At 40.4% G+C, this 27,764-nt stretch overlaps 1 protein-coding gene across 2 annotated transcripts in view; it reads right to left on the reverse strand.

The window, feature by feature from the left end:
- Positions 1-1,327: 1,327 nt before the first annotated feature.
- Positions 1,328-27,764, reverse strand: part of LOC146132063 (A disintegrin and metalloproteinase with thrombospondin motifs 3-like) — a 62,447-nt gene continuing 36,010 nt past the window's right edge. Inside the window, exons 8-25 of one of the 2 annotated variants that reach the window (XM_083396532.1) lie at positions 27,093-27,236; positions 25,109-25,241; positions 22,601-22,714; positions 21,766-21,908; positions 19,164-19,333; positions 18,454-18,587; positions 15,781-15,910; positions 15,212-15,298; positions 13,524-13,699; positions 10,627-10,772; positions 10,039-10,164; positions 8,565-8,766; positions 7,872-8,007; positions 7,024-7,083; positions 5,846-6,063; positions 4,273-4,682; positions 3,190-3,300; positions 1,328-2,349 (exon numbers count right to left, since the gene is read on the reverse strand). In XM_083396532.1, the coding sequence (XP_083252658.1) occupies positions 2,166-2,349; positions 3,190-3,300; positions 4,273-4,682; positions 5,846-6,063; positions 7,024-7,083; positions 7,872-8,007; positions 8,565-8,766; positions 10,039-10,164; positions 10,627-10,772; positions 13,524-13,699; positions 15,212-15,298; positions 15,781-15,910; positions 18,454-18,587; positions 19,164-19,333; positions 21,766-21,908; positions 22,601-22,714; positions 25,109-25,241; positions 27,093-27,236 (2,824 nt within the window). In that variant the 3' untranslated portion in view covers positions 1,328-2,165. The remainder of the gene's footprint in view (positions 2,350-3,189; positions 3,301-4,272; positions 4,683-5,845; positions 6,064-7,023; positions 7,084-7,871; positions 8,008-8,564; positions 8,767-10,038; positions 10,165-10,626; positions 10,773-13,523; positions 13,700-15,211; positions 15,299-15,780; positions 15,911-18,453; positions 18,588-19,163; positions 19,334-21,765; positions 21,909-22,600; positions 22,715-25,108; positions 25,242-27,092; positions 27,237-27,764) is intronic. The other variant, XM_083396533.1, reaches the window with a different exon arrangement.

Raw genomic sequence — 27,764 nt, forward strand, 5'->3', positions numbered from 1 at the left:
CTCTACTTTTAATTCTAATCTAATTTTAAAAAGCTAAAATAAATCTAGTTGTCCAAGTCTGTCATAACCAAAGGGTCATTGTAAGCTGTGTCCTGATCATAAGTGTTTAACGCCAGGTATTCATCAGCCTTGGTCGAGCAACTAATATCATTGTATTATACACTCGTGTGTTTGTGTATATCTGCTCTGCCATCTGTCCCTCTGAAGTTCTAATTAACGATTAACACATATTTTCATACAGCAATAGTAACTTGGTGCCGGAAATACGGATTCAAAGCATTGGCCAACCAAGAATTTTTTTTCAACAACGGAATGACTAAAAGTTTGACCAAAAGCCATGGCATTCCGTTTACTGGCATAAGCATTTAAATTGATTGACTTAATTAGCCGGTAGCGCCAGTGGTGCAATATGATTTATTACTAAACAAATCTACATCCTTGTTTGTTTTTGGTAATTTAAATGACATGAAAAGCTTTCGTAGATCAACCACCAAAATAAATATAAATCAAAGCTAGTCATAATATTCGAATGTTGATGTTTGGATTTTGGCTGAAATACCTCCCCACTCAAGTGGCTCTATACTTCGCAATCGAATATTCTATAAATGTTTCGGATTTTTAAAAAAGGACGATGTAGAATTCAAAAATAATATCAAACACATTAGATATTGGCAGCAACAATAGTAATGTTTTTATTCACTTAAGCCTAAGGAATTACAAGAAACGAAGATTATTGCTAGTGAGCAACAGTTTTTTTAAAGTAGATTGTAATTTTGTTTCTGGTGTAGTAAAGAATACCAAGAAATTAAATCTATAAAACAAATCAGAAAAAAGTGCCACAAACGTATTTCTTTTTGTTTCGCGACTAACGAACGTCTTAGCAAGTAAACACTTAAATTAAAGAAAACTGATCTACGGCAGGCTCTCTTGTTAAACACTCAGCTATCGCCTGACATTCGATAGATAAAACAAACAAACAAAGACAACTGGTTTTGCTCTTTTACAAAAATAGCTTATAATTTCCCCAATTCTTTCGACGTAGAAAGGGAAATAAGGCAATGAAAGTAATATTGACCACCGACTGCACAAAAAAGAGAGAAAGACTCAGCAACGAACAAAACACATAATATAAAGAAATGAAAAAAACAACAACAACAACAAAGACTGAAAGCGAAAAAGGGAATTTCGCAAGATTGGAACTCGAAACGCAAGAAGGTATTTGTGCGACAAGATAGACTAAAATAGCGCCCTATATGTGAAAAATGTAATGATATAACGATGGGTTTAAGCCCCTTGCTTCAAGAGTTTATCTTACTGAAACTACTGGCAAAGACATAAAAACTATAGGAGCTGTATACTACTGTTGAGGTCTTATGGAACTTGAGATAAACGGCAAGATTCTGGGTTTTACGTTTACCAAATAGTAAAATGCAGTAGATTTATGCTTACGCCGCACCGTTACGTCTTGTAAAGCTGCGAACAATGCAGAAAGGGGCGAACAAGGCAGAAAGGGGCAAACAACAGTATGCTGAACGTCAACTTAAAATAGCAAAGCAACAAACCGCAATAATACTGCTAAACGAACATTCGCCGCTGCACATTTACAAGTGTTCGACCATAATTATCTCCAACTTTCGTTAAATATCGCGAGGAACTGACAGGTTTCAAAGTTCAGGAGGTCCTGTAACGCAGAATGACTTAAACTAATACTTCTATTGCTTATAAAAGCGACTGCAATCATTTGCGCAGAAATTGGCCGGACGTAATGGCAAGCGACAGAAAAAGTGCACGGCGGTTGCGGCCGCTGGGTGGCAGAAACAAACGGCGGGCACAGCTATCACCATGACAACGCACTGCGTGTGTCAAGCTTTGGGGCGCGCGCGATAAGCAAAAATTTAAACAGCGAAATAAACCAAGCAAAGGCGACTGGAAAAAATAAATAAAAAGGTTGGGCACGCGTTTTTTTCGGCGAAAAAATAGGCTGCTGTCCAGCGGGCTTCTTTTTCGCGCCCGGGGGGTGAAGCTCACCCCTCCTTCCGAGGGGGCTTTCCCCGGATTTGGAAAGCCGGCGGCGGCGCGCACAGTATCTTGGCTGCGGCGGACTAAATACAAAAAGCGCACGGGCCGGCACGTGACGTCACTGACTGACGGCTGCGATGACATCATCAGGTGCCTCGAAAGTGGTCGCGCGGGCGCGTTAGGCCCTGGTCCCAGTCCAGGCCCGGCTGCCGGTAGTTGCAGCGCGCCGGGTGCGCCCGGGCCCCGGGGAAGCCCCGCTTGAATTCGCGACACGCAGAGCTGTGGTGCGAGGGGAATCCCCGGCGTCGCGAGGACTTGTGCGGCAGGCGCCTGTGAGAAAAGGAAAAGTCTTATTGCTGGCTAATTAGGGTGCATTAAGACTAGGTAATGTGTGGAAATTTTAACTGAAAATCTTGTTCATTTGTCGAGTTGTGGGACTTTTGTTTTTTAACCAAATTTGAATTTTTTACGTTTATACATATTTAAACGAATATTTATAAACTATCCCCCTAAAACTGGCGGTCGAGTAATGGCCTTTTTGGAAGAGTAGACTCGTAGGGATCATCCTATATGAGTCACTTTAAACGTTTAAAAATGTTAAGTCCGAAAAGGCTGAATATTAATATTTTTTTTTGTTGATAATTTCTAATGGCTGGCTAAGTTATAGGTTGCTTTGAGTAATGTGTGAACATTTCTGATTGATATCTTTTTACTTCCGGAGATATTACACAATAAAATCCAGCTGCATGCTTATCTTTGGTATAAAAAGAGGTATCGGGTTTTGTGGTGCATTGGTGGATTACAAGATTAAACTATCGGTTGGTCAACGGTTTAATCATAATTTTACCTTTTAACACATTGAGTTAGAATTGGTCAACAATCGAACAGTGTACACTTTAAATGTGTTGAATTAGAATTGGTCTACATTCTAACAGTTTACGCTTTAAATGTGTAGAATTCAAATTGGTGAGCATTATAGCACTTAACACTTTTGATACGTTGAGTTAGAATAGAACCGCGTAAAACGGTTAAGAAACACTGTGCCAGATCACAGATATACCCACGTGTCTACATAATGGTTGTGTGTGTTTCAATATTGGGTCAATTCTCATTGCAAATCGATGCTAATTTCAAGTCAATATTTCGCCGAAGGCAAGTAACTGTACTTACAAGTAGCACGGCACCACGCAGCGTGACGATGATGACGTCACAGGATGTCGACACGCGGATGACGTCACCCAGGCCGACCGGCTCTCGTTCCAGCAGCCGTATATGGCGCGTCTGCGGAGAGACAAAGTCGGTTAATTGACTAATTAACGCAATAAAACTTTTGCTCGAGCACGCCCGCCCACCACCATTAGCCGTCACGTTAGCGGAAATGACGCGAGAGAAATGGCATATTTGCCTAACTTCCGGTATTAAACGAAGGCGGTGTTCCCTCGCCGTGTATGCTAACGGCGAGCTATCCATGTATACGCGTTGTCGTTGCAATTAGGTTGGCTAAATTGGATAATGTGTAGGCCTTCGTGCAAGGTTAGGGAGCAAACTTTTTAACTTTTTAACTGTTGAATTCAAAAAGTTTCCAGCCTCCGACCACCTCTGACATATTCATCCCGAAAATTGACTAAAAGTATTTTTGAAACAAAAAATGTGGCCGGCTTTTAAAGACTAAATAGGCTTAGAGAATCTTCGGTCATAGCGAAATGACCTCTTCAGGCAATAAGTTCAATTTTACATATAGGCCTCTGTCATAAAGGTAATGTCCTATGTCGTGTTTACGTCATGTCTTACATGTAAAAAGTTATTCAAGAAGATCTTCAATTTCACTTGTATTTTATTGAAATCAATCTGCTTAAATTTATTAGCAACGATATAATCATTTTTTATTTAAACCAGGCAAAATTCGTCTTAAAATCGCAGGATTGAAAATTCCTTATGCTCAATTTTCGTTTCATTGTTTTACTTCTAAATCAAACCTTTTCTTTAAACAAATGATCATCTTTCAAATATACACTAATATTTGAATTAGGCCTTCACTGACCCCTTAAAACTAGTTTACGTACCCTCAAAGGGTCCATGGACCCCAAGAACCCCTGTTTTAAAGGCAATACTAAATGTAAAGCCGAATGCTTGCTCAAGGTCAAGGATTATTGCTTTCTTGTTTCCAACAAAACTCGATGGTCGATGACGAAAATGAATGAACTTCAAATTAAATCGAGTCATTCATATATCGCAGAGCTGGCAAAATCTTACCTTTTCCCGACGCCGCATCCCATCTCTGAGCCGCACATGCCCCATTCGCGAAACACGCTCCGAACCGATCTCCTACGCCGTCTAGCGGCAGCGGAAATCTCCTCCGAATCAGGATTCTCGGCGTCGAGCAACGACTGGGGAGTGCTCCGGGTCCTGTTTACTTGCGGCGAGAGAGTCTGGATGACTTCGCGGACCCCGGAGTTTGCGTCTGGATCGTGATCTTCTTCTTCGTCTTCTTCATCTTCATAGTCGTCCAGAACTGCTTCCCGGTCAACATCCTCGTCTCCGACATCTCGGATCGCTTCCTCCTCACCTTGAAGAGCGGAGGGATTTGGGACGACCTCCGGATGCAGGAAGACCTCGCCGTGAACGGTGGTGAGGCGCGTCAAGTTAAGGTTGTTGAGCGCGGACTGCGAAAAGCAGATTTGTTAATGAGAATCGCAGATAAATAGGTTGAACAAAAGCAAGTCATTCGAATTCAGCTTTGATTTTCAAGGTGGAGAAGGTAAAAGACAATTTTTTTATGAATTCATTTTATTTCTAGCAATATTTCGCGTATTTTCCAAAATTGTATTTAATTGAAGCGCTCAATTTTAATCTAAATCATTCGCCAAATTCACTAAAGTACAACTTAAATAATTTATGCAAAAGGCTTAAGTCATGCGATTTAAAAAGCAATGACTAGCACTTTTTAAGTGTTTGACACCAATCAAAACTGTTTTAAACAAACTTTTTACTTCTTTCTTTTATTTCTTTTTCTACAGCGCCATATGGAAAAAGGTTTTATTAAAATGGGCAAAACCTAACAAAAAATTGAAAAAAAACGGCATTTAACATAATTTAAAAACATAGTTTTCGGTTTCTATATGGCCTTGTACCTATTTGGTAATTCAGAAAAGCTTTAATCACTTTTCGAGAATTAAAACTGTGCTTAAAGAATAGATTTTGCACATTTATTGATAACTTGGTCAAACTCAAATTCCAAAGCGTTTTGACGCCCAGCCAGAAATCCAGGGCGTCCAAAAACGCTCTGTACACCCCAGTGTTGTAATAACTTATGTCATTGACTTGACTTTAGGGCACTTAAAACACTGTTTTCCTATGACTTGACTTGACTTGCCTTAAGTTTTTTGACCAAAATAACTTGACTTGACTTAAATCTTTTGGACAAATGACTCGACATGGTTTGTCAAATAACTTGGGATAAATTAAGTGTTTTTCTTTAAAATTTATCTCGAGTTTTGCACATTAAACACTTTTATTACCGTATATTGCATTTGTGGTATTTTTTAGTTAAATTGTTTCTTATAATCGGACGAGTTTACCAATTTTAATAGTTTAACAGTTTACTTTTATGTCAATAACATGACCTGAAATTGACTTGCTCTCATAATGACTTGACTAGGACTTGACTTGTTATTTTTTGCAAAAGACTTGCCTTGGACGAAGTTATTTTTTAAATGACTCGACTGTAATTTGAGGAATTTTAAATGACTTGTTTACAACACTGGACATCCACATTCGGCACCAAAGCTCCAAAGTCTTTCACAACTAGAAGCGCAAATGCTCTTACTTGATTGTTTCCGTACAGCGAATCGTTGTTGAAATACCGCGAGACGGCGTCGCTGAGCAGATGACGTACCGCTGGCACCTCGCCAGGTGCTTCCCCGTACTGACGTCGGTGCTTGCGGCACGAGCGGCAACACAAACTGCGGTAACCCTTGATCTCACAGTAGCTCGAGATTGCCTTCAGCTTGCAGAAGATCGACTGGTCGGTGGTGCATTCGCTTTCTGCGCGAATGAAGAGGGTTTGGACGCTTTTTAAAACTTTACAAATATATATATCATGTTTTAAACTTGGGTAAACTATGCACGGATCTGTAATGTAGCTTGATAATAAATTGCAAAGCCAAAAAGGTCGATAGATCGACAACGTCTTATTCAAGAAGATGTCGATCTACCCGACCTTTTTGGCTTTGCAATTTATTATCATGTTTTAAACTATTGGGTGCATAATGGCTCACAAATGGTGGCCAAAAAGACCAAAACCGAGACGCAATGCCTTATATGCCTCGACAAAATATTACATCCAATTCCAAAGTAGGTAAAACATAAAATCCTGATTGAAAAACAAACATCACGTGTCCATACTGAAGTAGGTGGCATTTTATAAACGCTTTAAATAAAGTTGGAAGATTTATTTCAAACTTTTACGAAATGTTTTACCTACTTCTTTATGGGAGATTTTCGTTTGAGACTTTTGAGGCATTGTTTCTCGTTTTGGACTGTCATTTTTTTTAGTGACCAACAAGTTTAAAGCGCCTGGAAAAAGCTCTCGTGTGGATAATGTGCAACACAAGGTAAAAGGTTTTTGTCTTGGTTTGTATAAATTATTATTTCGGCCAAGAGATCAAGGTATTGTCTTTAGTGAGAAATGTTTATACTGATGACGCTAAAATAAATTTTCCACGATACTGATAGCAATTCCAGCAAATTTGTCATTAAGGGATCATTGGACAAAACACAGTAAGTTACAAAAATACATCCAAGAACTTATTATAATATGTATAAGTAAACTAGCAAAGCGTATAGTCAAAAACAAAAGCAAGGCCACTGCTTAAGCTTAAGCAATATTCGCAAACAAGCAAGCACCAAGAATATGCAGTAACGATAAAGCACTCTTACAAGTTAACCTACTTGTTTAATTTTTTTTTTCAAAACTATAATAAAACGTTTTTCTCGCAAAACTACCTTTCTTTGACTTGTCGCGTGACCGGGATGAGCTGCCGGATGTTGGGCGAAAGCGCCTGCCTAGGGGTACAAGCGCAGTCAGTATTCGGCGAAGCGTTATGGAACGAAGGCAAAAGCAAAGCCACCGGTGCAAATATAAACACACATGCATATATATATGGCAAAAGGCAAAGGTCTAACCGACTAACTCGATAGCTAGGGATGTCCGATACTTGGCATTTTATTCCGATACAGATACCCGATATTTTAAACAAAAATTATCTAATTCGATCCTATACCAAATGAAGTCGTTGATATGCTTAAACAAGCAAAATCAAATCGTTTAAATATCATGTTTTCCAGGTTAATATGTCAAAATTTTCTTCAGTGTTTTTAGGTTAGTTACTTATAGTCGTTAACCTAATAATATTTGATCAATTTGTTGGCATCAGGTATCGGCTCCGATCTGATATTATTGGACATCCCTAACTATAAGAATAAATCTTTAGGTAGACTTGAAACTAAACCAAAGTCAAATGTTTTACGAGAGTAATAGAAATTACTTTTTTGGGAAAAAAGACTTGGGACTAGTTTGGTTTCATTTCTGTTTTCTAGTCATTTGCTTTAAAATCAATTTTGTTGTGTGTGATAAATTTAAGTAAAATGTCAGTTAAACAAAATGATATAAACTATTAAAATATTCACCACAAGCGTTTTAAATATTCGCCACAAGCTTCAAAAATACAGCATTGGTTTAGCCTTTGTCAGTGCAAAAAAGCTTATCAAACAAATATATGAGCTATCTATACGATACAATAAATTGAAATCAATTAATATTTAATTGAAAATCTATTGTCTGTTCAGCTTACGTTCGCAATCGGCTAGTTGACAGGTTTTCACGTCGAGGGGGCGTGTCTCGAGGCAGTTGGGCGAGGCGTAGGTGGTTCCCCGGCCTCTGCAGATGACCTGACGTCGTTGAATGCCTTCGCCACAGGTTGCCGAGCACTGGGGACAGAAAAGAGTTGATTTTTTTTAATAAAGGGTTAATTTTGACATTTGTAAAGTTAGGCGCGGTGGTTTGCTAAGTAGGTTAAGTTAAACCCGGGAAGGAAATATTTCATTCGCAATGTAAAATATACTCAAAGTATTTTACTGATAACACTGATTTTATAAAATAAAAACAAACTAGCAAATCGCACTTAGCTGACAACGAGAAATACAAAATGGAATGCACCGATATATATTAAACTTAGGGCAACGCTGTATAATAGTGAACGCGCAAACTTTGTTGATAATACGAATTATTTCTTAAAAAATATCGCAATTATCAGCTGTTCAGTGCCCAACTTAACCAAACGCATTAGGCAGAACTCGTTTAGTCTTCACCGTTTAAAGAATACACGCACTGTTCAATCCCATAAGACGCATTGGTGATGGTGGGTACATAATAGTTCTCAACAAAGTTCGCAATTTTTAGCTGTTCAGTGCGCAACTGAACAAACACCATCAGCAGAAATCGATTCTTTGCGAGAAAAATAGTACAAAAACGCTGCGAAACTTACTCTAGACCAGTTGCCCTTCCTCCATACTGCCGGACACGGAGGCGGCATACAGCGGCGTTGGGAGACCGGCATCGCATACCCAGAGCAGCGGGCATTGTCCAACTGCTCTCCGCTGGCCGTCTGTCTGCAGGTGACTGACCTGTGGTGGACTCCTGGAAAGCCGCAGGTCCGCGAGCAGGATCCCCACTCTGACACGACCCAGCTGCGTGAAAATAGGGACACTTGTCATCAGGGTTTAGGATTAGGAGTCTAAATGGGGACTCGAGACTAGGTGGAGTCGGTTAATTTTACTGAAGTAGGACTCCGGACTCGAGTAACGCTCCTTAAGATTACCCGAACGAGTAAAGAGCAGGATCCCCACTCCGATTTGACCCAGCTGCGCGAAAACTCGCGACACTGGTCAGCAGGGCTGCGGAGTCGGGACTTGACGATATCGTTTTATTCTGCCAACCCGGGTAGATAACCGACTTGTACATGCGCAGTACTAAACTTCGAAACGGATAAGGCCGCAAACTTTCAGTTGTAATTAGGGATGACGATAATATCGGATTGAAGCCGATACCCGATACCAAGTGGTAGTATTGATACTCGTCCGATATACGCAGGAATTTCAGTCATGGTTTGTAATCTAACGCAACGATTCAAACTTGAAAGGTTAATTTATCAAAAACTATACTAGGTTAACAACTGAAGGCAACTACATTTTTTACCATTGTTGTGGAACGCAACCGCGCCATTCCCGAGCACGCGGCTCGAGGCATTCTTGTGTTATTTTAATTGCTATGCGTTGTTTGTGTGTACGCGCTTGATTTGTGCCTACTGCAGGAATGTAATTGGTGTGTTTGTAATTACTTCGTGAGCCTATAAAAGGCTGTTCACTTACTACTACGTTACCATTCCATTTTACTGATTCCGACTGAATACAACCTAAGTTACAACAAACTGTGCTTATTTGGACTCTGTAAAGAAGCAAGGCGCAAACGTGATTGAAAACACAACAACCATTAAAGCAAATGTTGGCATAATAACCTGGAAAAGGGCCTTAAATGTTTCGATTTCACCTATTTTGCTTATTGGAGAATAGCAATGACGTCATTTGGTATCGGATCGGATCGCGATACTTTTTGTCTAAAATATCGGGTATCGGTGTCGAAATGAAATATCAAGTATCGAACATCCCTAAAAGGTGGAATAGCATATAATAAAATACTTTCCAACCACGTGTTCTGTGTGTACGGGTAATTAGACCCCCGGCATGGGCGGATTGCTGGACATCCACCATATTTTGGTTACGTAAATGGGTGAAGGTAAAAAAGATAGGAACCAAAATAGTCGCTAAGTGTTTGTGGTTTAAACCACGAGCAAAATAGACAGTTTAAAAATTCTTGCCGTGACACAAAGTTTAGGGTGATTTTATTAAGAGTAGCCATAGCTCCGAAAAAACTCATTTCGGAAGAACATTCGAGTCACCAACCTGATAGAGGCCGGGCATTCCCCGGCGTTGCAGGTCTTGCCCCAGTTTTTTGGGGGCGAACCCAGGCACTTCCTTTTTGTCACCCACTTGCCCATCCGCTTGCTACGACAGCCGAAACGAGGGGTCCTGGATAGATAACAAACGGAAATGTTAGAAGGCGTAAGTAGTATAGTAGGAGGTAGAACACATTAGCTCTTTGTTTTAATGTAGTGCTAAGTGTTTTATTAAGTGCTAACGATGTAAGAGAGGCCGATGAATATCTGTAAGAAGTAAATCGAGATTTTGCTACGCGTGTTATTTGACGTTTAACGTTTGTTATTGTCTAATTTTTTTCATAGTGATTTTATAACTGTAACCAATACCATAACACCTCAATAAATCTAGCCCTGTCAATTACTGCAGACTGCGACTCAACAAAATCAAACGCCAACCCAAATTTAGGTCGCAAACCATAGGTTGAGAAACACAGGCTTTGGCGAAGCCATTCTTGGTCATCTCAAATAACGGCCATGTTTACATGGGACAAAAAGACAATACGCGACAGGCGCTTTAAACCGGTCGCGCAAATCGAGCGAACCGGGTTCGAACCTCTGTCCTTCCCCGCATGTCACGGAACAGGGCGTCCAGCGTCGCACCGCAAAGTTGTAAACGTCGCGCGGCCTCGGAACGTCGCGCTGGTGCAGCACGTAGTTGTAGCGCACGTCGACGCGCACCTGGCGAGAGCGGACCAAGATCTGAAAAGGGAAAGGGGAGAATGTTTTTAAGTATAGTTGCTGAGGGAACTTTACAAGCAAAGTGCCGACTTATAGGCCAGTGAGTTCCACTTAGTGTTAAAAAGATACAAAAGTGCCGAGGTGCTATACCGTATAACACCTCAGCACCTTTGTATCTTTTTAACACTTAGTGCTACTCACTGACCTATACAGTGCCGACTTGGTTTTGAAAACCCTTATACGTATAGCTGATTAGTCAGTGGTCCTGAATTTAAACCCAACCGCAGTTAGTTTTTGTATCATTTCTGTTGTGCATGTAAATTAAATCAACAACGAATAATATTGGTAAGCCCTTTAAACAATTGCCCAACGTATTATACTAAAAATAAAAGATCGTTTAGAGCTGCTGTATGACCTCATAATATTTGGTCCGCAATGTGCATATTGCTTGCCTTAATGTGTTGTTTATTAACTGGAGAACATGACTTTTAAACAATCTTAGATATAACCACCAGACGTGCAGCTTTGCTTTCTCTAGTGACCGAAGCAATTTTGCAAAACAACTTGGGTTTTGCTGCAATATGCACGTAAGGTCGTCAGGTGCTCAAAAAGTTTCTTTTAGTCTCTTAAAATACCAGCTAGGCTCCTGTTAAACATATTTTTACGGCTCTGAATGGCGTCCACCGTGATTTGGAGTGAGCTGCAGCTCTCTTATTTTAATTGCAAAAACAAATACTTTACGAAACTTGGGTTGTCACAGTTGAACAGAACGTTATTGTTGGCTAAACGCCATCAGCAATTTCTCATCAATTTACATAGGTGTAGCTGACGCAAAACAGTGTCGTGTTTAAGAACTTCAAACAAGGTGGGTAGGGAATTTCGAGGCGTTTCGACACAAGATCGATAGACCAATAATAAGTTAAAATGGCAAACTAACATTCCGACACTAATCCTTCGCATTTTTGAGTTGCCAATTTGCGCAAACCGTGTTTTCCGCAGTGTGTGTACTGTGTAATCAAAAACCAAGGGCTCGTTCGAACGGTCGACGGGCACGTCGGGATTACCTAATGGCTGTTGTCGATGACTCAAGGCCAAACAAGAGATCAAGTTAGAATTCGAAATGCAGCAGCAAGGAAAACAACAATTCCCACATGATGACGTCACTGCCCTACACCTGATATGACTCATGAGCGGCATGGACTGAAAACCGTGTCCTTTTCACAAGGAAGTGCTTTGAGAGTCCTTTAGACAAAAAGAGGGGCGCAAATACTTCACCAGAATGACGTGCGTCATAACGACGGGGGGCATCAAAGCAGGGACTGCCCCGTTACCCAACGTCAATAAACAGGCCAACTTGGGGCCACTGATCTCGTTACAAAGAGGGGAGGGGGCTGTTGACGTATTCGTGGAGAGCAATTGGGCAGCAACTTGGTGGAGGGATAGACATTCGCAAACCGTGTGCCGCGAAACTTTTTGTGAGTTTGGAAAAACTATCCATGTTACACATTTGAATACAGACAAGACTTGAATTTATTATTATTTTTTTGGTTAGTTGACGCTGCGTCTTTTTTAGTGACGCTGTGCATCACCAGGGTATAGAAAAAAACATTTCATCTAATTTTATTTTATTGCCTATGGTGAACTGCAAAACATTAACGCGCTGTTTCAATCTCGTTTATTGTAACTTTACAGTTAACCACTCAGCAAAAAAACGAGCAAGGGTGCAACGAACTATGTATAACTTATGTATGGTGCCGCAAGTCAAAAATAACGAAACACTGCTGCGATTTATTTTTTTATTTTTATTTTTTTTTTAAGGGCGATTTCGCAATTTAATTGTAGGCTACTTTCGTTTCGAAATTACATATACGACTTAAAATCGGCCGGCCTACTACTTGTGGCGCGCATACAACAGGTGAAGAACCGCTGAGATAATTGCAAGTGTTACGGTATTAACCTTTTGCCAAGTGTATCGCGATTTTCTTTGGAATTTTTCCCAGTAAGCTGAAAAAGTTTGAGAAACCCTTCGTTTAAGTAGGGAAATTTTGCTTTTGTGTTAAGGCACTTTGCATGACCGCAAACGAATGAAAGTCTTCGCAGTGGATAAGCAAAAACACGAGACGCCGCAAAGTAATGGGACTTTTGTAACCCCCGTAAAAAACCTAACGTCGTTTCATCGGCCGGCGAGTTAGATCGTGCGCGCCGCTATTTGCGCTGGCAGTGACACGAGCGACGGTCTTAAACAGCGCGCTCCCTATTGTGACGTGTTCACGTGTTGATAATCGTGCCGGCGACACGGGTCTTTAAAAAAGAGTAATTGTGCTTCGGAAAATAGGAGGCGCTTTTGGCTGTTAAAACTGTTAGGTTTCTTTCCCTTATGTTTGAGCTGTTAAATTTCTTCTCTTTTAGTATATTTTTTTCATTAAACACTGCTCAACAAGCTTGACATCAAACAAAAATCAAGTAAATTGCGTAAAATTTCTATTTTTATAATAGCAGAAAATCGCTACTATAGCTATCTACATCCAGGTATCGTTTGTTTATCGTTGTTTTTGTCCCGGAAAGCCTTGTTCTAGACTGAAATCTAGCAAATTCTAAGGTATCTCAAAGGATGCCTCAAGACCAATAGAAGAACTTAAGAAATGATTTAAGAAGTTGTAAAACGGGGGTAAACTCCCGGGCTCATTAGGGAACACGGGCTTTAAAGCGACCAACTAATCGAGCATATCAAACAGTAGATCACAGCAACGAATTATCTCACAATACCCGTACCATTAGGTTGACGTCTGAGTTGGTCGGTCCATAGGCGGTAATGTTCTCGACTCCGTTTTCGCTATCGTATGTCCACACCGTCCCCGCGCTCACAGTGCGGTAGGGAAGCGAATCGCCGCTGATCACACGACTTCGCTGGTTGAGAAAGTAACGGCGGCCTTCGCGACTCTTGAGCGCTGTTTCGGGAAGCAAAGGTGTGTGTTAACTCGGTGCAGAGAAAACGCGTTTTGGGTCGAGGTTTTCTTTCAACGGGAGCTGTTGTGTTGCCGTAAATATATATTGGATGCAAGTCTATAGCAGTGTTGTAAACAATTCATCATTTACAATGACTAAAAAGTCCCAGCCGAATCATTTGTGAAATAACTTAACTCAATCCAAGCCTTTTTAAAAAATAACAAGTCCAGTCCCAGTCTAAGTCATCAGTTGCCAAGTCAAGTGCCATTCAAGTCACTATTGGAGCAAGCCAACTACAAGTTAAATCACTGATATAAGAATAAATTGATAAAAAATCATTATAATTTGTAAACCCGTCCGAATATGAGCACAAAACCGACTAAAAAAATAACAAAAATTTCATGTACCAAAAATGTGCAAAAATTTAGATAAATAGTTCAAATTTGGAATAAATTGTTAAATGAAACCACTTAATTTTAACCCAAGTCATTGGACTGACTTAAAAGACTCAAGTCGGTTTTCCAAAACCACTCAAATCAAGTCATTTAAAAAACAGTGAATTAGGTCTTTACAACACTGGTCTATAGTAAATTATTTGGACAAACTAAGTTTAGAATTTGAAACCCCCCAACTCCATTTCGTCAGATATGTACGATTGTTTTTACTGCATTATAACTATTTTTAGTATCTTATTGGGATTTAATTTCGCTATTAAGATTCTTATAACAATCCGGTTGCGGTAATAGTTTAGAGTTCACTATTGTCTGGGACATAGAATCAGTTGATATTATTGATAGCGATACCTACAACATAATTTTTGGATTCCAGGTGATACTAAAGTAGCGGATAAATTACCGTGTTTGGATAATTTCGCCTATTATACTTTAACCAATTCGTAAAACATTTGACAAATAAATTTACTTCAGTTAGTCACTGCTTCAGGCCCATTTAACCCGCAAACCAACTAACCTACTTCATTTAAATGGACTAAGCATTGCGTTTCGAGACACACGTGACTAACTGTCTACAAACCTAGACACGATGGTCGTTAGTTTTGAAGTATGGCTTTGTTTTTCCAGAACTAAATTACTCAGCGCTAACGAGTTGTTAATGGTAAGAGTTGTTTTAGTGATTCAGACTCATTGCAAGTTTTTAACCTTTGCTTGTCACCCTAACTGTGCCCCCAAAGACTTGACGCTAGTCTAGAATCTTACCACATTTTCGATTTGGGATTTATATTGCTTATATTATTTGGGTTAGGGTGCGAGTTAGCGTTTGGGTTCGGTTCGAGTGGTTCAAATATTGTTATGATATTTATTTTACTCTCCTTGGCATTTTATTTTTGACAACTCGTTTCTTTAGTGTAAAAAAGTGGTAGGATTGTAGACCAGCGCCAAATATTTCCATTATATTCCTAATAGGCAGGTCTATCGCATCTGAAATCGAATTAGCTGATAAGGTCAAATTCAAATTACCATACAACTTACAGCAAACACTTTGCCCAAGGTTCTTACCGAGAATGTTGGCGTTATCTGATGAGGGAATTTCCCGAATGTGGATGTGGCGTGCGCCGCGCGGGATCTTGTACACCTTCATGTATTCTGAAAATAGCATCGAAATTATCTCAACGTTTGATCATTTTTGGAAAATTGAAGTTTTTTTTTGTATTTCATTGTTTTGTTTTACTAACCTCCTGTTTAACAACATAGATAACTTAAAAATACGCTACAGCGGGCAAAATACATTTTCATTATATACCAATTTAAAAGGTAAATTTGTATAGCAACTTAAATACAATTGACTTCTTGTAGAAACAAAAATATTAAACAAACGGAAAATATTAAAAGAATCTGCAGCCAAGGGTGGAATAACAAAAGTTTCGTGATCAACAACTTAAAGTGTTCCACGTTAAACATAAATATGCCGTTGCTACCATAGGCATAGTATACTAAAACAACTCTGCTTATACTTATTTATTTTTTCCAACGTTTCAGCTAAACCTACACAGGATGCCTTCATCACGTTAACCATAACTTGACGGTCGCGAATTGAACCAAATGCTGTAGCCAGCCCCTGTACTTACGGTTTATCTTCCTCTTGGTGGTCTTGGTCAGCTCCCCCGTTACATTTCTGCACTGGCTTCCATCCCCGTTGCAAACCCCGCACGCGTCTTCACGCAAAGGCGATCCGATCATCTTATCACAACCGACGTTCTGCCAATACAGAGTCGATTTAGTTTTACAATGTGGTATACCATTGTTAAAGCCGAAAAGTTTCTCAGTTTGTTCAAATTGATCCCAAAATCGGAACGCCTTATCGGCGACTAAAAATACAATGAATGACTTTCTCTGCTACCGGACAGGACTCAGTTAAAGCCCAGTACAAGAAAGCCCGAAACCCCTGTATTTTAATGCCTCTCTGCTAAATTCGTCCAAGTGACCTAGATTTTTACACTGAAGATAGCATGAGGTATTGCTAAAACGTCTGCAAACTGTGAAATGTCAATTTTATCGAATATTATTCAAATTGCTAAAAAAATGAGTGTTTTGTTCCAATGGTTCTTTTAAGGTTTGCAAAACCTTCATTAAAGTTATCGTCCATACATGAGAAATTTTAAGCCATAAACAGATATCAAGTTGAATAGAGGGTTGTCAACAGCGCAATCCCATTTATGCTGATCAATTAAAATCCTCAACGCCCGAATGTACATGGATTGCAGATCAGTTTTTCAAAGTTTTGCTTGAGGTGCTGTAGAATTTTTTTTATTTTTTTTTTAACAAATACCAATGCAATAAAACACTGCTAGAACCCGCTACAAAATTAGAGCATTTTAGGGAAAATCACGCGTGTCAAATCTATAATCTTTTCCATAACTTGCTATCTCGGCTTGAGCCCTTCCGGCCATATTCGCGCCTGGCTGCAGAAATGACGCCATCAAGGCAGTATTTACGTCGTGGGAGGTTAAAAAACAATCAAAGGCGCGCGGAAAAAGCTTGCGGCTCAACAGATTAAGATAAAAAGCGCCAGATTATAATCCGGAGGCAGCTAAAAGCGTTCGCCGCCGCCTTTTGACGGCAAAATGCCAATAAACAAGCCACGGCTGCGGTTACCGCTTCGGATTTCGCGGCTGGAACTTTGTCTCTTCGGGCCAGGTCAAGGCAATCACAAGAGTTCGATGTTTTTTTGCTACAAAGAAGGCCTCAAAGCTGATCGGAAAGATACTGTAGTGTGCTGTGTAGCTATCCGCCTAAACTGTAGACCAGTGGTTCTTTACCGGGGTGCCGCGGCGCCCTGGTGTGCCACTTCTAATGCTCAAGGATGCATATATAGACATTTGAGATGTTTCAAGAATCTGATTTTAGCTCAATTGGTAAGCTTTCTGATACAACTATTCGTGTACGATTAGAGACCATTATATCAAATGACATTTTCCTACATGTTTTAAGTTGATTGTTTTGTTACAGTTCCATTTACAGTGACATTTCAATAAAATAGTTAACGAAAATTTCAGTCGGGGTGCCGACAATCTATTTATTATTTTTGAGGGGTGCCGTAAGCCATAGAAGGCTGAGAATCACGGCCGTAGACACTTAAAAATTACACGGCTTATTTAAGTGGTATACACGAGATTAAACTTATCAGACCGCAAGGTGTAATTTTTTGTGAATTTGTCCAAGCATTGGTGATTATCGAGCAGTTCAAAAACGATCACCGATCTTAATTGGATCAGCAAGCGAAAGCGAATTTAAAAAGAGGAACGTTGCTTGAACACGTTTAGGTCATTATCGGAAAACACATCAAAGGATTTCGAGAGAAACGCAGGATTCAAGGCAACGTTAATCAGGGCCAGAAAGAGAAAGATAAAAAAGCTCTTAAGGTCATTGCGGTGATATCTTAGCTTAAGCGCGCGTAGTGGTGTCTAAATGGGAATCCTTTGTCGCTGTACTATAGTCTCCTGAAAGCCGATATATATATCTCTCTTTTTGGATCAACAATACGCGTCCCAAACTTGTGGCTTTTTTGGATCGCGTTCCGACAATTAGATCTTTTTAAAGACGCTTCGAGTTTAACTACGAGTTTAACGACATTACACCTGGGTATGTCTAAATATCTCATCACAAAGGGGATTGGAAACTGTTTAGGAAGGAAATACTTCATCGTGTTTCTTTTTTAGGCCTACCCATATTGAACTCACACTTGAGTTCGTATATGGGGTTAAGAATGTTGTTTTGTCAACGGAGAAAACACTGTATTTCGAGTTAAAGTTTGTCCGCGCAAGAATATGCGACGCTCTTGAAATGCAAGAATTTTTCTTTTTTTTTTCTAGTATTTTTTTTCAATCTCAAAGAAAGTAAAGAAAGTAATGTAAAGTAAGTGGTGAACGTGTAGTAACTTTTTCTTTCCATAGGCCAAAAAGTCGACCGGAAATGCCTGAAATGTCAGTAAAAGTTTGGCCCAGTCCTCGAGACAAACGACCTCCCATAAGGAGGCGGTGCTGCCGCTTAGAGGTAGGGCCAGAGTTGAACTGCTAATCGACAGAGGGTCAACATTGATACCTTTTTGTTTATAATGTAAGTAATAATTGTAAGTGTCAGTGTAGTAATAATTTCAGTATTTTATTGCCCCTAAAATCGGTTTACCCAGTAAAAATAATGGCAGGATAACCTTAAGGAATCCGGTCAAAAAACCCTGTTAGGTAAGTATGGACAAATATATATGTCTCAGTGAGCTCAAAGTGGGCCCTAATAGGACCTACCACGCACTCCCCGCGAATGCAGATCCCGTGCGGGTCTTCGTAGCTGCAGAAAGTCCCGTCCTCAACTATGTCGCCCATGCTCGCCACCAGGTGTCGCTTTCTCGACACGCAGAAGAGCTCGCATTTGAGAAAGACTGAAAAAAATATATTTTCAAAATTAAAAAAAATACAATGAAAAATAGTAACACTTTTTTCCGGAAAGCAGGAATAAACAGCCATGAAGTTTGTTTTAGAAAGGGAACAGTGTAAAACGTAACGCACAAATACAACAAAAATTGACGAAGAAACACCAAACATGTTTCAGAATCCTTGAAAAACAATAGTATCACACATCTACATGTTTTACAAATGCACTGTAGAAATTAATACAAAGTGATCGTACGCCACATATTTACATAAGAGAACACTCCATGGTGTGCAATTATTTTTGCTAGCAGGCCGCGTGATGCGTGTCAAAATGGGGAACTGGAATACACATAATAAAACGTGCAATTCCTTTTAAAAGAAACTTTAAATGGCCTTGTTTAGACAAATTGGTAAGAGTACGAAAAAGTTTACAAGAAAATTCCTTACAAGAATAATGTATAAAACAAAATATTTTAAAATGTTGTTGTTTTCAAGTTGCTTGGCGGGCCGGCGGTAATTTACCCACGTCTGTTCTAATCGCTTTAATGCCGAGAAACTTGAAACAAAATCAACTGACAACTTACGCTTGGGGTGCTCGTAGGGTTGCCACTTGTGCTTCTCGCGCTTGATCGACACGCCGTTGCTGTTCATGCACTGCTCGGCTCGGAAGTCGCGTCCACTCGGGCAAGGGCGCCGGTTGCACAAATCGGGCTCCATGTTTTGTCCCGTGCAGTCGCGCCCGCCGTTTGCGGCGCTGCGGAGCAAGGTCGGCGCGGTTAGAATTTCATAAAGGAAACGACGTGGAAATCAACGTGGGAATCCTTAGCCTTTAACTAATTAAAACAAATAAAATAAAAAAGAGACGTGAAGGTTGCGCAAAAGAGTTGTAGTTTTCGTTCCAATATTTTGCGTTGCCTTCGTGAATTTCGCTTTATTGCTGTTTTCGATAATGCAAATCGTCTTGTTTTACCTGTTTTATTTTCGTTCATTGCGATATTGCAATGTCTCAAAATTATGTATGAAATTGGTTATAAAAATGTCATGACTGAGTATTGCATTTTGAGGGTTCGGCATTGTTATTTCAGCTTTTACCATAACGACATTTCCAATCGTTGTATAAATTGTCGAATAGTACAGGGCAAATTGTAAGAATCATAAATTACGCAGTTAACGGTGAACCTCTAAAAGTCAAGTGTAAACTGCCGCTGTAATATAATGGGATTCAAACGAAGAGCCCTAAACGACCGCGTAATATTAAAACACCCTAAAAATACGCTGTTTTTAAACGACCAATAGGTAGCCTCACGCGCCACAGCGGCTTGCAAGAAAATTCGCTCAAAGCACCCACTACAATATCCCCGTAAACTTAAATCTCCGTTGAGAGATCACTGAATCCGCTCAGACCACTAGTCTAGCAAAAAAAAGACTCGAGCTCAAGCGACAAACAGTCAGAACACCGCAGACACTACGCTACGTGCCAAACTGAACGTTCGCTCACAAAAAAGCGCAAATCCGTCTCTCCTTGGGAAGATACTAATCCCGCGCCGCACTTCTGGTCTCTATCTGGAAGCGGATCGCTACCTTGACGAGCCGCAGCCGGAAACAACAAATCGCGTTTCTGCTGCTGACATTTCGCTCGTCTCTTCAAAGGCTCGAGTATTTACGCTAAACTACGCCGTAAGTTTTCGCGGCGAGTTTCGGATTTGTGAACTGACAAAACGAATCCGTTGCACATGCGCTTTCGGATGTACACGTAGAAAGTTGCCGATATGTAAACTGGCGCTACCTGGCGTAGTAATGTTAATCAAAAAACGGCTCCTCTGGTAGTTGTAATTCTTTACCAACGTTTCGGCAACCTATTTAAGGCGCCTTTGTCAGAGTGAATGACATCGAGCGCTTACATGAAAAACACACAAAGGTAAAAAAATAAAGTTGCCAATGTATAAACTGTTGCTACCAGGCGTGGTAATATTAAAAAGCAAACCAAAATTTCATACATTAAATCGCAAATTTTGTACATCAAAATCTATTTTTCCTATATAGGTCATTGAACTGAATTGACCACATAAATTGCTTGATGCGCAAACTGTTATAGTTCGGAAAAAGCCGGTGCATGTTAAATAATAAACTCCAACATAAGATGTTATTCCGACATCACTATCCGCCGTACCCGGTTTAGTTGACAGGGAGATTTTACAGACTCCTTTAACAGCGAAATCGAATTAAACCAATAGCGAATGCATAAGAGCCTCCAGATATGATCGTTGATCCTTATAAGGTCGCCGGTGTACACGTGTCGTGCTGTACAACAGCGTCGGTGCAAAGCAGTTGAATGGTTAGCACCCGGGGGACTTTGCTGGCAAGCGCTATTAGAGCTGGACGTGAACGCCAATCAGTGGCCCGCTAGTTGGTCACGTGCCAGTAGAAGGGTCTCGTTTTAGTCTTTGCGTAATGCGAGGTTCACCGGGTTGCCTGGCACTTATACGTAGAGTATTATAGAGCTAAGTGAATTGTAAGCGCCATGCGTAAGCGGCTGAATTGGAATCCTGTGTCGCTATGTATTATGGTGTCGTGTCTTACACGCGCGCCAATTAGAAGGCGAGCAGATGGCCTCTGCAAATGCAAATATTGGGCGAATGAGGTCACGTTCCCGCTTTAAAGGAAGGACTGGAACCATCATGGGTTTGATCTAGTTTTTCGCAATTTGCGACCGCTTCTTCCAGAAACAGAAATTACACATTAATAGAAGGAAACGGGCTTTATTGTTTGTTAAGTTACTACCGGGTTTCGTAAAGTTGGTAGAAGATATTTTAAACTTGGTTTTACAAAAATCATCAAATTTCAGGTTATGAAAATTTGACATCGGATTTTGGGTTTGTATCTCGTTTGTAAATTTGGTATCAAATTTGGCAAAAATAACAGTGAATTTCGAAAAGTGTTTAGGTTTCGGATCTTTTAAAGTTGGAAACTGGTTTTGTAGAGTTGATATCGAATTTCGTACAGTTATATTTAACTCTTTTTGTAGATGACAAATTGGCAGCTAAAACATTCACTCATATTTAAGTGATTGATGCTTTAGCTGGCACACATTTCTAGATTTCCATGACCAAAATGGTACCAAAAGTGCTCTTTTACCCCTCCCTTTCAACACACACCAACCGTATTAAAAACGTATAGTATACTCACGGCGGCCGATTGCAGAGTCGAGTCCTGTACATGACCCCTGTCCCGCAAGTCCTGGAACAGTCCCCGTAGGTGGACCAGGGACCCCAGTTGCCATCCACCGACTGACGGGTGTCCCTTCGCAGGCAGTGACCCTTGAAGCACCACTAAAATAACAGATTTGGTCAGTGTTGTAAACAAGTCATTTTGAAATGACTAAAGTCCAAGTCAAGTCATTTGTAAAACAAGTTAAGTCCAAGTCAAGTCTTTTTGCATAAATAACAAGTTAAGTCCCTGTTTTGTGGTCAGTGTTGTAAACAAGTCTTTTTCAAATGACTTAAGTCAAGTCAGGTCATTTGTCCAAAAGACTTAAGTCAAGTCAAAACATTTGAAAACAGTGACTTAAGTGAGTTACTTAAGTCATTACAACACTACATTGGGCCTAGGGTTATCTTTTTAGCCTAATTGTGATCCAGCTTTTTAGGGAGATCCTTACCGCTTTTTGCGTATCTTATAATAAACAAAAATAACAATTTAACAAAAAAAGCGAATCTTTTTGGAATTTAGAATCATGAGCAGCAGGAAATATTCCCCTTAAGCGTAAAAAATATTACTTTTAAACAAACGTCTTATCCTGTACGTACAATACAAGTGTTTAAACGTTTCGGTATTCTTTATGCTGTAAAACACAAACGCACACAAAAAGTAAACTAGAAGCCCACGAAAAGTTTAGCCGTGGTAATTTAAATGCAAATAGCGTGTATGTTTGGTTATTTTTACATAAGCTTGATATGTTTTCCTTCTTGGACAAAAAAATGACACATAACACCCCTTAAATTAAGAATATTGCTTAACCAACCATGTTATCGCCGCACGCTGTCCCGTCGGCCGGAGGGCCGGACTTGGTCAGGCAGAACATCGGATTGTCCACGTGGCTGCACCAGAGAGTCTTGCACTTGTCCAGGTTGGAGAACTGCTCTTGGAGAGAAACAACCATTCTTTAAAAGCGGAAGTAAGAACTGTTTTTTGCCAGGAATGTGTAAAATAATGTCGGGTGCAAATTTGCGGGACAAAAGTTTGCGCCAAATGTTATCTTTATGGCTCTGCGACTCTCACTATGTATAAGGTTGTGGTCTAATTAGAACGGAATTTATCCCTTCCCCCTCATGCTAATGTATACCACGCTAGAGTTTCATCCAAATATTTGAATTAGTTATTCTAACTTTTATTGTGAAACGAATCTTAAGAGACGTACAATATTTTTCGCAATCGGTAATTAGTTAACACTCCAGCGTACCGCAGGCCTTTAAAAGTTCCTAGAGAAATTACCGGTCGTCGCACGCTACAACTTTTCAAATTCGTTTTCATAAGACCTAATTTGAGAAATTAACCGTAAGACCACAGAGTTGTATCGGTAAATGCAGGGAGGGGCAAGGCTTGCTGGTTAACCCGAGTCTCTGCAATTATAAATTAATTGTGGGGCCGACCGCTATATGTTCTCCCTCTTTTCTTGCTCTCTCTCTCTATCTATCTTTTCCGTTGTTGTCGTTCTCTCTTTTTTTCTCTCGCTACACTTCTTTCTCTTTTCTTTCTCTCTTTTCTCTAAACTTCTTTCTCTGTTTCTGTCTCTCTTGCGTTCGGTTCTTTTTTGCTTCACTCCCTTATATATAAAAAAAAAGTTTGCTATAAAAAACCAATGTGAACAAATTAAAAAAAATATGAGGGTGTTTGACATCGTTATGAATTCATTTATTTCAGTTAATAGCGACAGGCGCTAATCATTACAATCAACAGAGTTGCCAAACCAATAAGGCAAATCAAAAATACTGAAAATAGAAAAACTTTTTTTTTTCTTTTTACTAAAAACTTTCAAGGTTTAAAACGGGTCAAAGCTTTTCTTAGCAAAGTCAAAGAAATGCCGCGTGCACGTTTTGTAAAGAATTCGGACGAGCAAATTAAAATGAACCTGAACCTAAATAACTGCTGGGTGCGAAATGCCTGAAACGCATCGTCGGGTTAGAGTTTCAATTTTTCGGCGATGCCTTGCTTTTGACTCAGGCTGCCCCACCGACTTGGATAAACACCGGTCAAGGTTTGTCACCCCTCTAAGTGCCCCCTAAGTTATGACTCCGGACCCCGCCCCGAAACGTGATGGGACACATAACAATCCGGACCCCCGAAAATTGGCCCCAACGGAAACCACCAAATAAATGTCCCTTGGGCGAGCTGCTAGTTTGGGTTAGAGTTTGATGTCCCACAAATAAGCCCACTCTAAACGAGGGATACTCTTGCGAATTTTTCGCGTGTCTGGGTCGTTAGCAATATAAGCAAGCTCAGAGCCCATCCTTTCGGCGGAATCCGCCGTTAAAACCCTACACCGGCTCGAAACCACTCAACGTTACAAAAGCGTATCGATTCCGACCAGGCAATATGGTCCCTAAACTGCCGGTTGGCCAACTATGCCTAATTAAAACTTGCAAGCAGAAACGTGTCAATCAGTGTTGATTTTACGTTTTTTCCGCTGTTCTGTAGACGCCGTTTTTACGGAAGGCAGGAATGCTTTTCACTGATTAAACTTACAACGAACGTTGCGACAAATATCGGTTAACGGAATAAATCATCTTGATCATTTACTCGCGAAAGATTATCTTCGTCACTCTTTGGACGAATCGCCGGAAATTAAGCAAGTTAGAAATTTACAAAGACGCGCATTATTTAAGTTCGGAACAAGACTTTTTACTTGTTAGATGTTTTGTAAATCGCGTCTTCTTGATATAGCTGATCGCGATAATTATTTACAAGTTATCGGGCATTGTTAAATGTAATGCTCTACTAATGCCTTGCATACATAAAAGTGAACAGGGGCTAGGGGATATGTGTTAACATTTAAACAAAATTAGCGGTCAAACATTTCGACAAAAGCTTAGTGAAATAGTGCCACCCGGTCAGATAAGTATGAAATAAGCCAATAAAAGGTTGCAAACAGCATGATGCTCTAGCAAAGATGCCAATTCAGGTCGGACACCATTAAAATATCTTAAAAGATATATTTATATATATCGCAAGCAAAGGCACTGTCAGTATATCTTAATTCGATCATTCCATATATTTTAATAGTATCTGATCTAGACTATTCCACTTATACTGATTAGGAATTATAGTCGACATTTATCTTGCAAGGGTCAAGGCGATTTCCAATATCACATATTTACTGCAAGCATGAAAATGTTTCTAAACGACAAAAAGACCATCCCCAAACTACAGTAACTACCAAACAACGATATAAAGGGTGTTTTTCACAAGCTTATAAACGAATCACACTACTTAACGAAGGAAAGTTTAAGGGCGGAAAAAGTCATGTACTCACAGCAGGACAAAGCCGGTGCCCCTGACCGAAGTTGAAACGGCATTGGTCGTCCACCGAGTAGGTGACTCCTGGGTAAATTGGGGTTGGGCCCCAGTTCTTGGTGTGGGGGTCGTCAATCAAGCAATCGAACCGTCTGCGTAAAAGCAATCGTTATGCTTTTAAGTCGGTTCAGGGGGTGGTTACAGAACTATATAAAAGATATAGTATATTTGTTTAAGTGTTAATACACTTTTTACTGATAGTCAGCAAGTAAATGGTGATTTGAACGTAATTTACAAATAGTAAAAAACACACAAGTCTATACAACGTTTACTTTCGGGTTTGAAAACAATACTTGTAAATGAAAAATGTTCGACAGTTTAAAAATCCAAGCTTTTTAAGTTTTACGCGACAATATTTTGCAGCAAACTGCATTGCCATTTCGAAGAACCGGTGCAGTAGATGCGGAATTCGAAACCATTTCAACCTCTTCTGTTGTCTTGTAACGTTTAAAAAGCCCAAAGGGCGAGTAGCAAAAACGATACTTTTCGAACTCCCTCGTTAAGAGGTTCTAATTAGCGCCAGGCACGTTGGAAAAGCCGCTCATTACAGAGAGAACGTTTTACACGCAAAAGCAACAATTCCTCGGAAATCAGCGGCGGCATCTCGAAAAAAAAAAACGAAATCTGGCACGAAAACAGCCGGGACGATAATGAAGCGGCAACAAACAACTGGGTATTCTCGGCTCGTTACCTAAAAATAAGCGCGGAGATTGCGGATAGCCGGGCCCCGCTGTCACCGCGCGCTTGACTGTAAACGCTGCCTTCATTAGCCGCCTAACCCGCAAGGAGGGGTTGTTGTATGTTGCCCGACTCGAGCACAAAGCATGCGAGTGTATGTTGCATTGGAAGAAAGTGAACGCCCCGCTTGTAATGGGCTGGTGAGGTCACGGGCAAAGCAAATGGCTACAAACAGCGCCTGGGAACGCGAGTTTGGGGTAGTGAGAAAGGCGCTGTGTGTGTGCAGTGCAGACGCGCCCCGGAGAAAACATGTTTTCGACCTATGCTGGGGTCGCGAAGTAATTTTTCGTTTAAATAACTGAGCGCCTTTGAAGTCGCTTTATGATAACCATGCGCGCATGTGGAGTGACATCACAGCAAAGAGTTTGCGGTGCGAAATGTTCTTCACACAAGAAGTATTCGCGGTTTACCGGCTTTCTAATCTGTTTGCTGTATGTCAGCCGAGGGTGTGCCCCAGATTACAATCCATTAGGGTTTGCTTGAAGTCTGTAAATTGCAAAAGTGCGGCGACTGTGAACGCAGCGTAATTTTTTTAGCTATACTAAGTACTTTATATATATATATATATATATGCCTCAAGCAAGTTTGCAAAAACCGTTGACACTGAACCACAACCTGAAAAAATGACGCAGTCGGGTGCTTAATTTGTGTTTTATATGACCTATGCTGATAACTTTTTTAGGCGACGGTAAAAATGGTTATCAGCACGCGACGAATAAAGGATAAATTACTATTTCAAACTAATTTCCTGTTCATAATGCCACAGACAGTGTAGAGACGAGGGATTTCCTGGTGGCTTTGTGGTTAATCGTGAAGGATTTGTCTTAGAGGTTATAAAAGCGCTTAGCTTAAACTTATGAGATTAGTTCACCCTCAGGATTGTGCGGGTCAAGGGTATATTACTACATTCCTCGCGTTGCATCGTAAGTCATAGCTAAAATACTTTACTTGGTTTAGCGTCGCAACGACACCCTATAGCACCGTACGATTTCCGAAACTACCACTCTGCTTTGTGTAGCGGCTCCGATAGAACAACATCGGACATCTAATTCTCGTAAAACAGTCTTTGTACAACGCACAAAAGAGTCCGAAGAAACGTCTGCCTGGACTATGGTGTACCGCATAATCTAGTTCGCGGTTTTGCCAGAAGCATGTCAATACAGTAGCAGATTAACTGACGTCCAATTGCCAATGTATGCACTTACCCGATGTTGCTGATGATCTCCTGTTGGCTGCACCTCGACCAGTGGTAGCGGTGGAAGGCGGCCTGGACTATGGGCGCCATGATTGATCCCATCACAGTCTCGTCAATGCATCGGTTCCCCTCACCGTCGTGCTCCATTCCTAAGCTGGCCGCGCAAATGAAAAGAAAGTGAGTTCTATATATAGTCGCTGGAAACGTAGCCGCTGTTGGGTACACACAAAATGACTCGTATTCAAGTAGAGTGGTACACAAAATAACTCGCGACTCATGATTGTAAAATTGCTCAGCCCTGGCTATAAAATTGCTCAGCTTAAAGTCATTTGGTGACATGAGTAAAAACGTGTGTCACAACTGACTCGAGGCAAAATTTCAAAAATATTCCACGTTTTACTGTGTCAACTTGAGACACTTTAATCACTTCGAAGTTTAAAGGCATTCACTTCAAAGTCTGGTTTGTAAATAGTAATAGGATCGTGATTGCCCAATGCACGGGAATGTTTAATATCAAATAAATACGTAAACATTTTAAAACAAAGGTCCTACATAGTAAAGAAATACAATTTTAGTGCAGGCCATTGGCTATACAAAATGCCTCACAAAATGACCCGTATTTACGTCGAGTGGTTCACCAAATAACCCGCGACCTATGCGTACTAGCAGTTCTTCCATCCCA

The sequence above is a fragment of the Ascidiella aspersa genome, chromosome 9 (genome assembly GCF_963924565.1).
Source record: "Ascidiella aspersa chromosome 9, kaAscAspe10.2, whole genome shotgun sequence".
In the NCBI taxonomy this organism is placed as follows: domain Eukaryota; kingdom Metazoa; phylum Chordata; class Ascidiacea; order Phlebobranchia; family Ascidiidae; genus Ascidiella; species Ascidiella aspersa.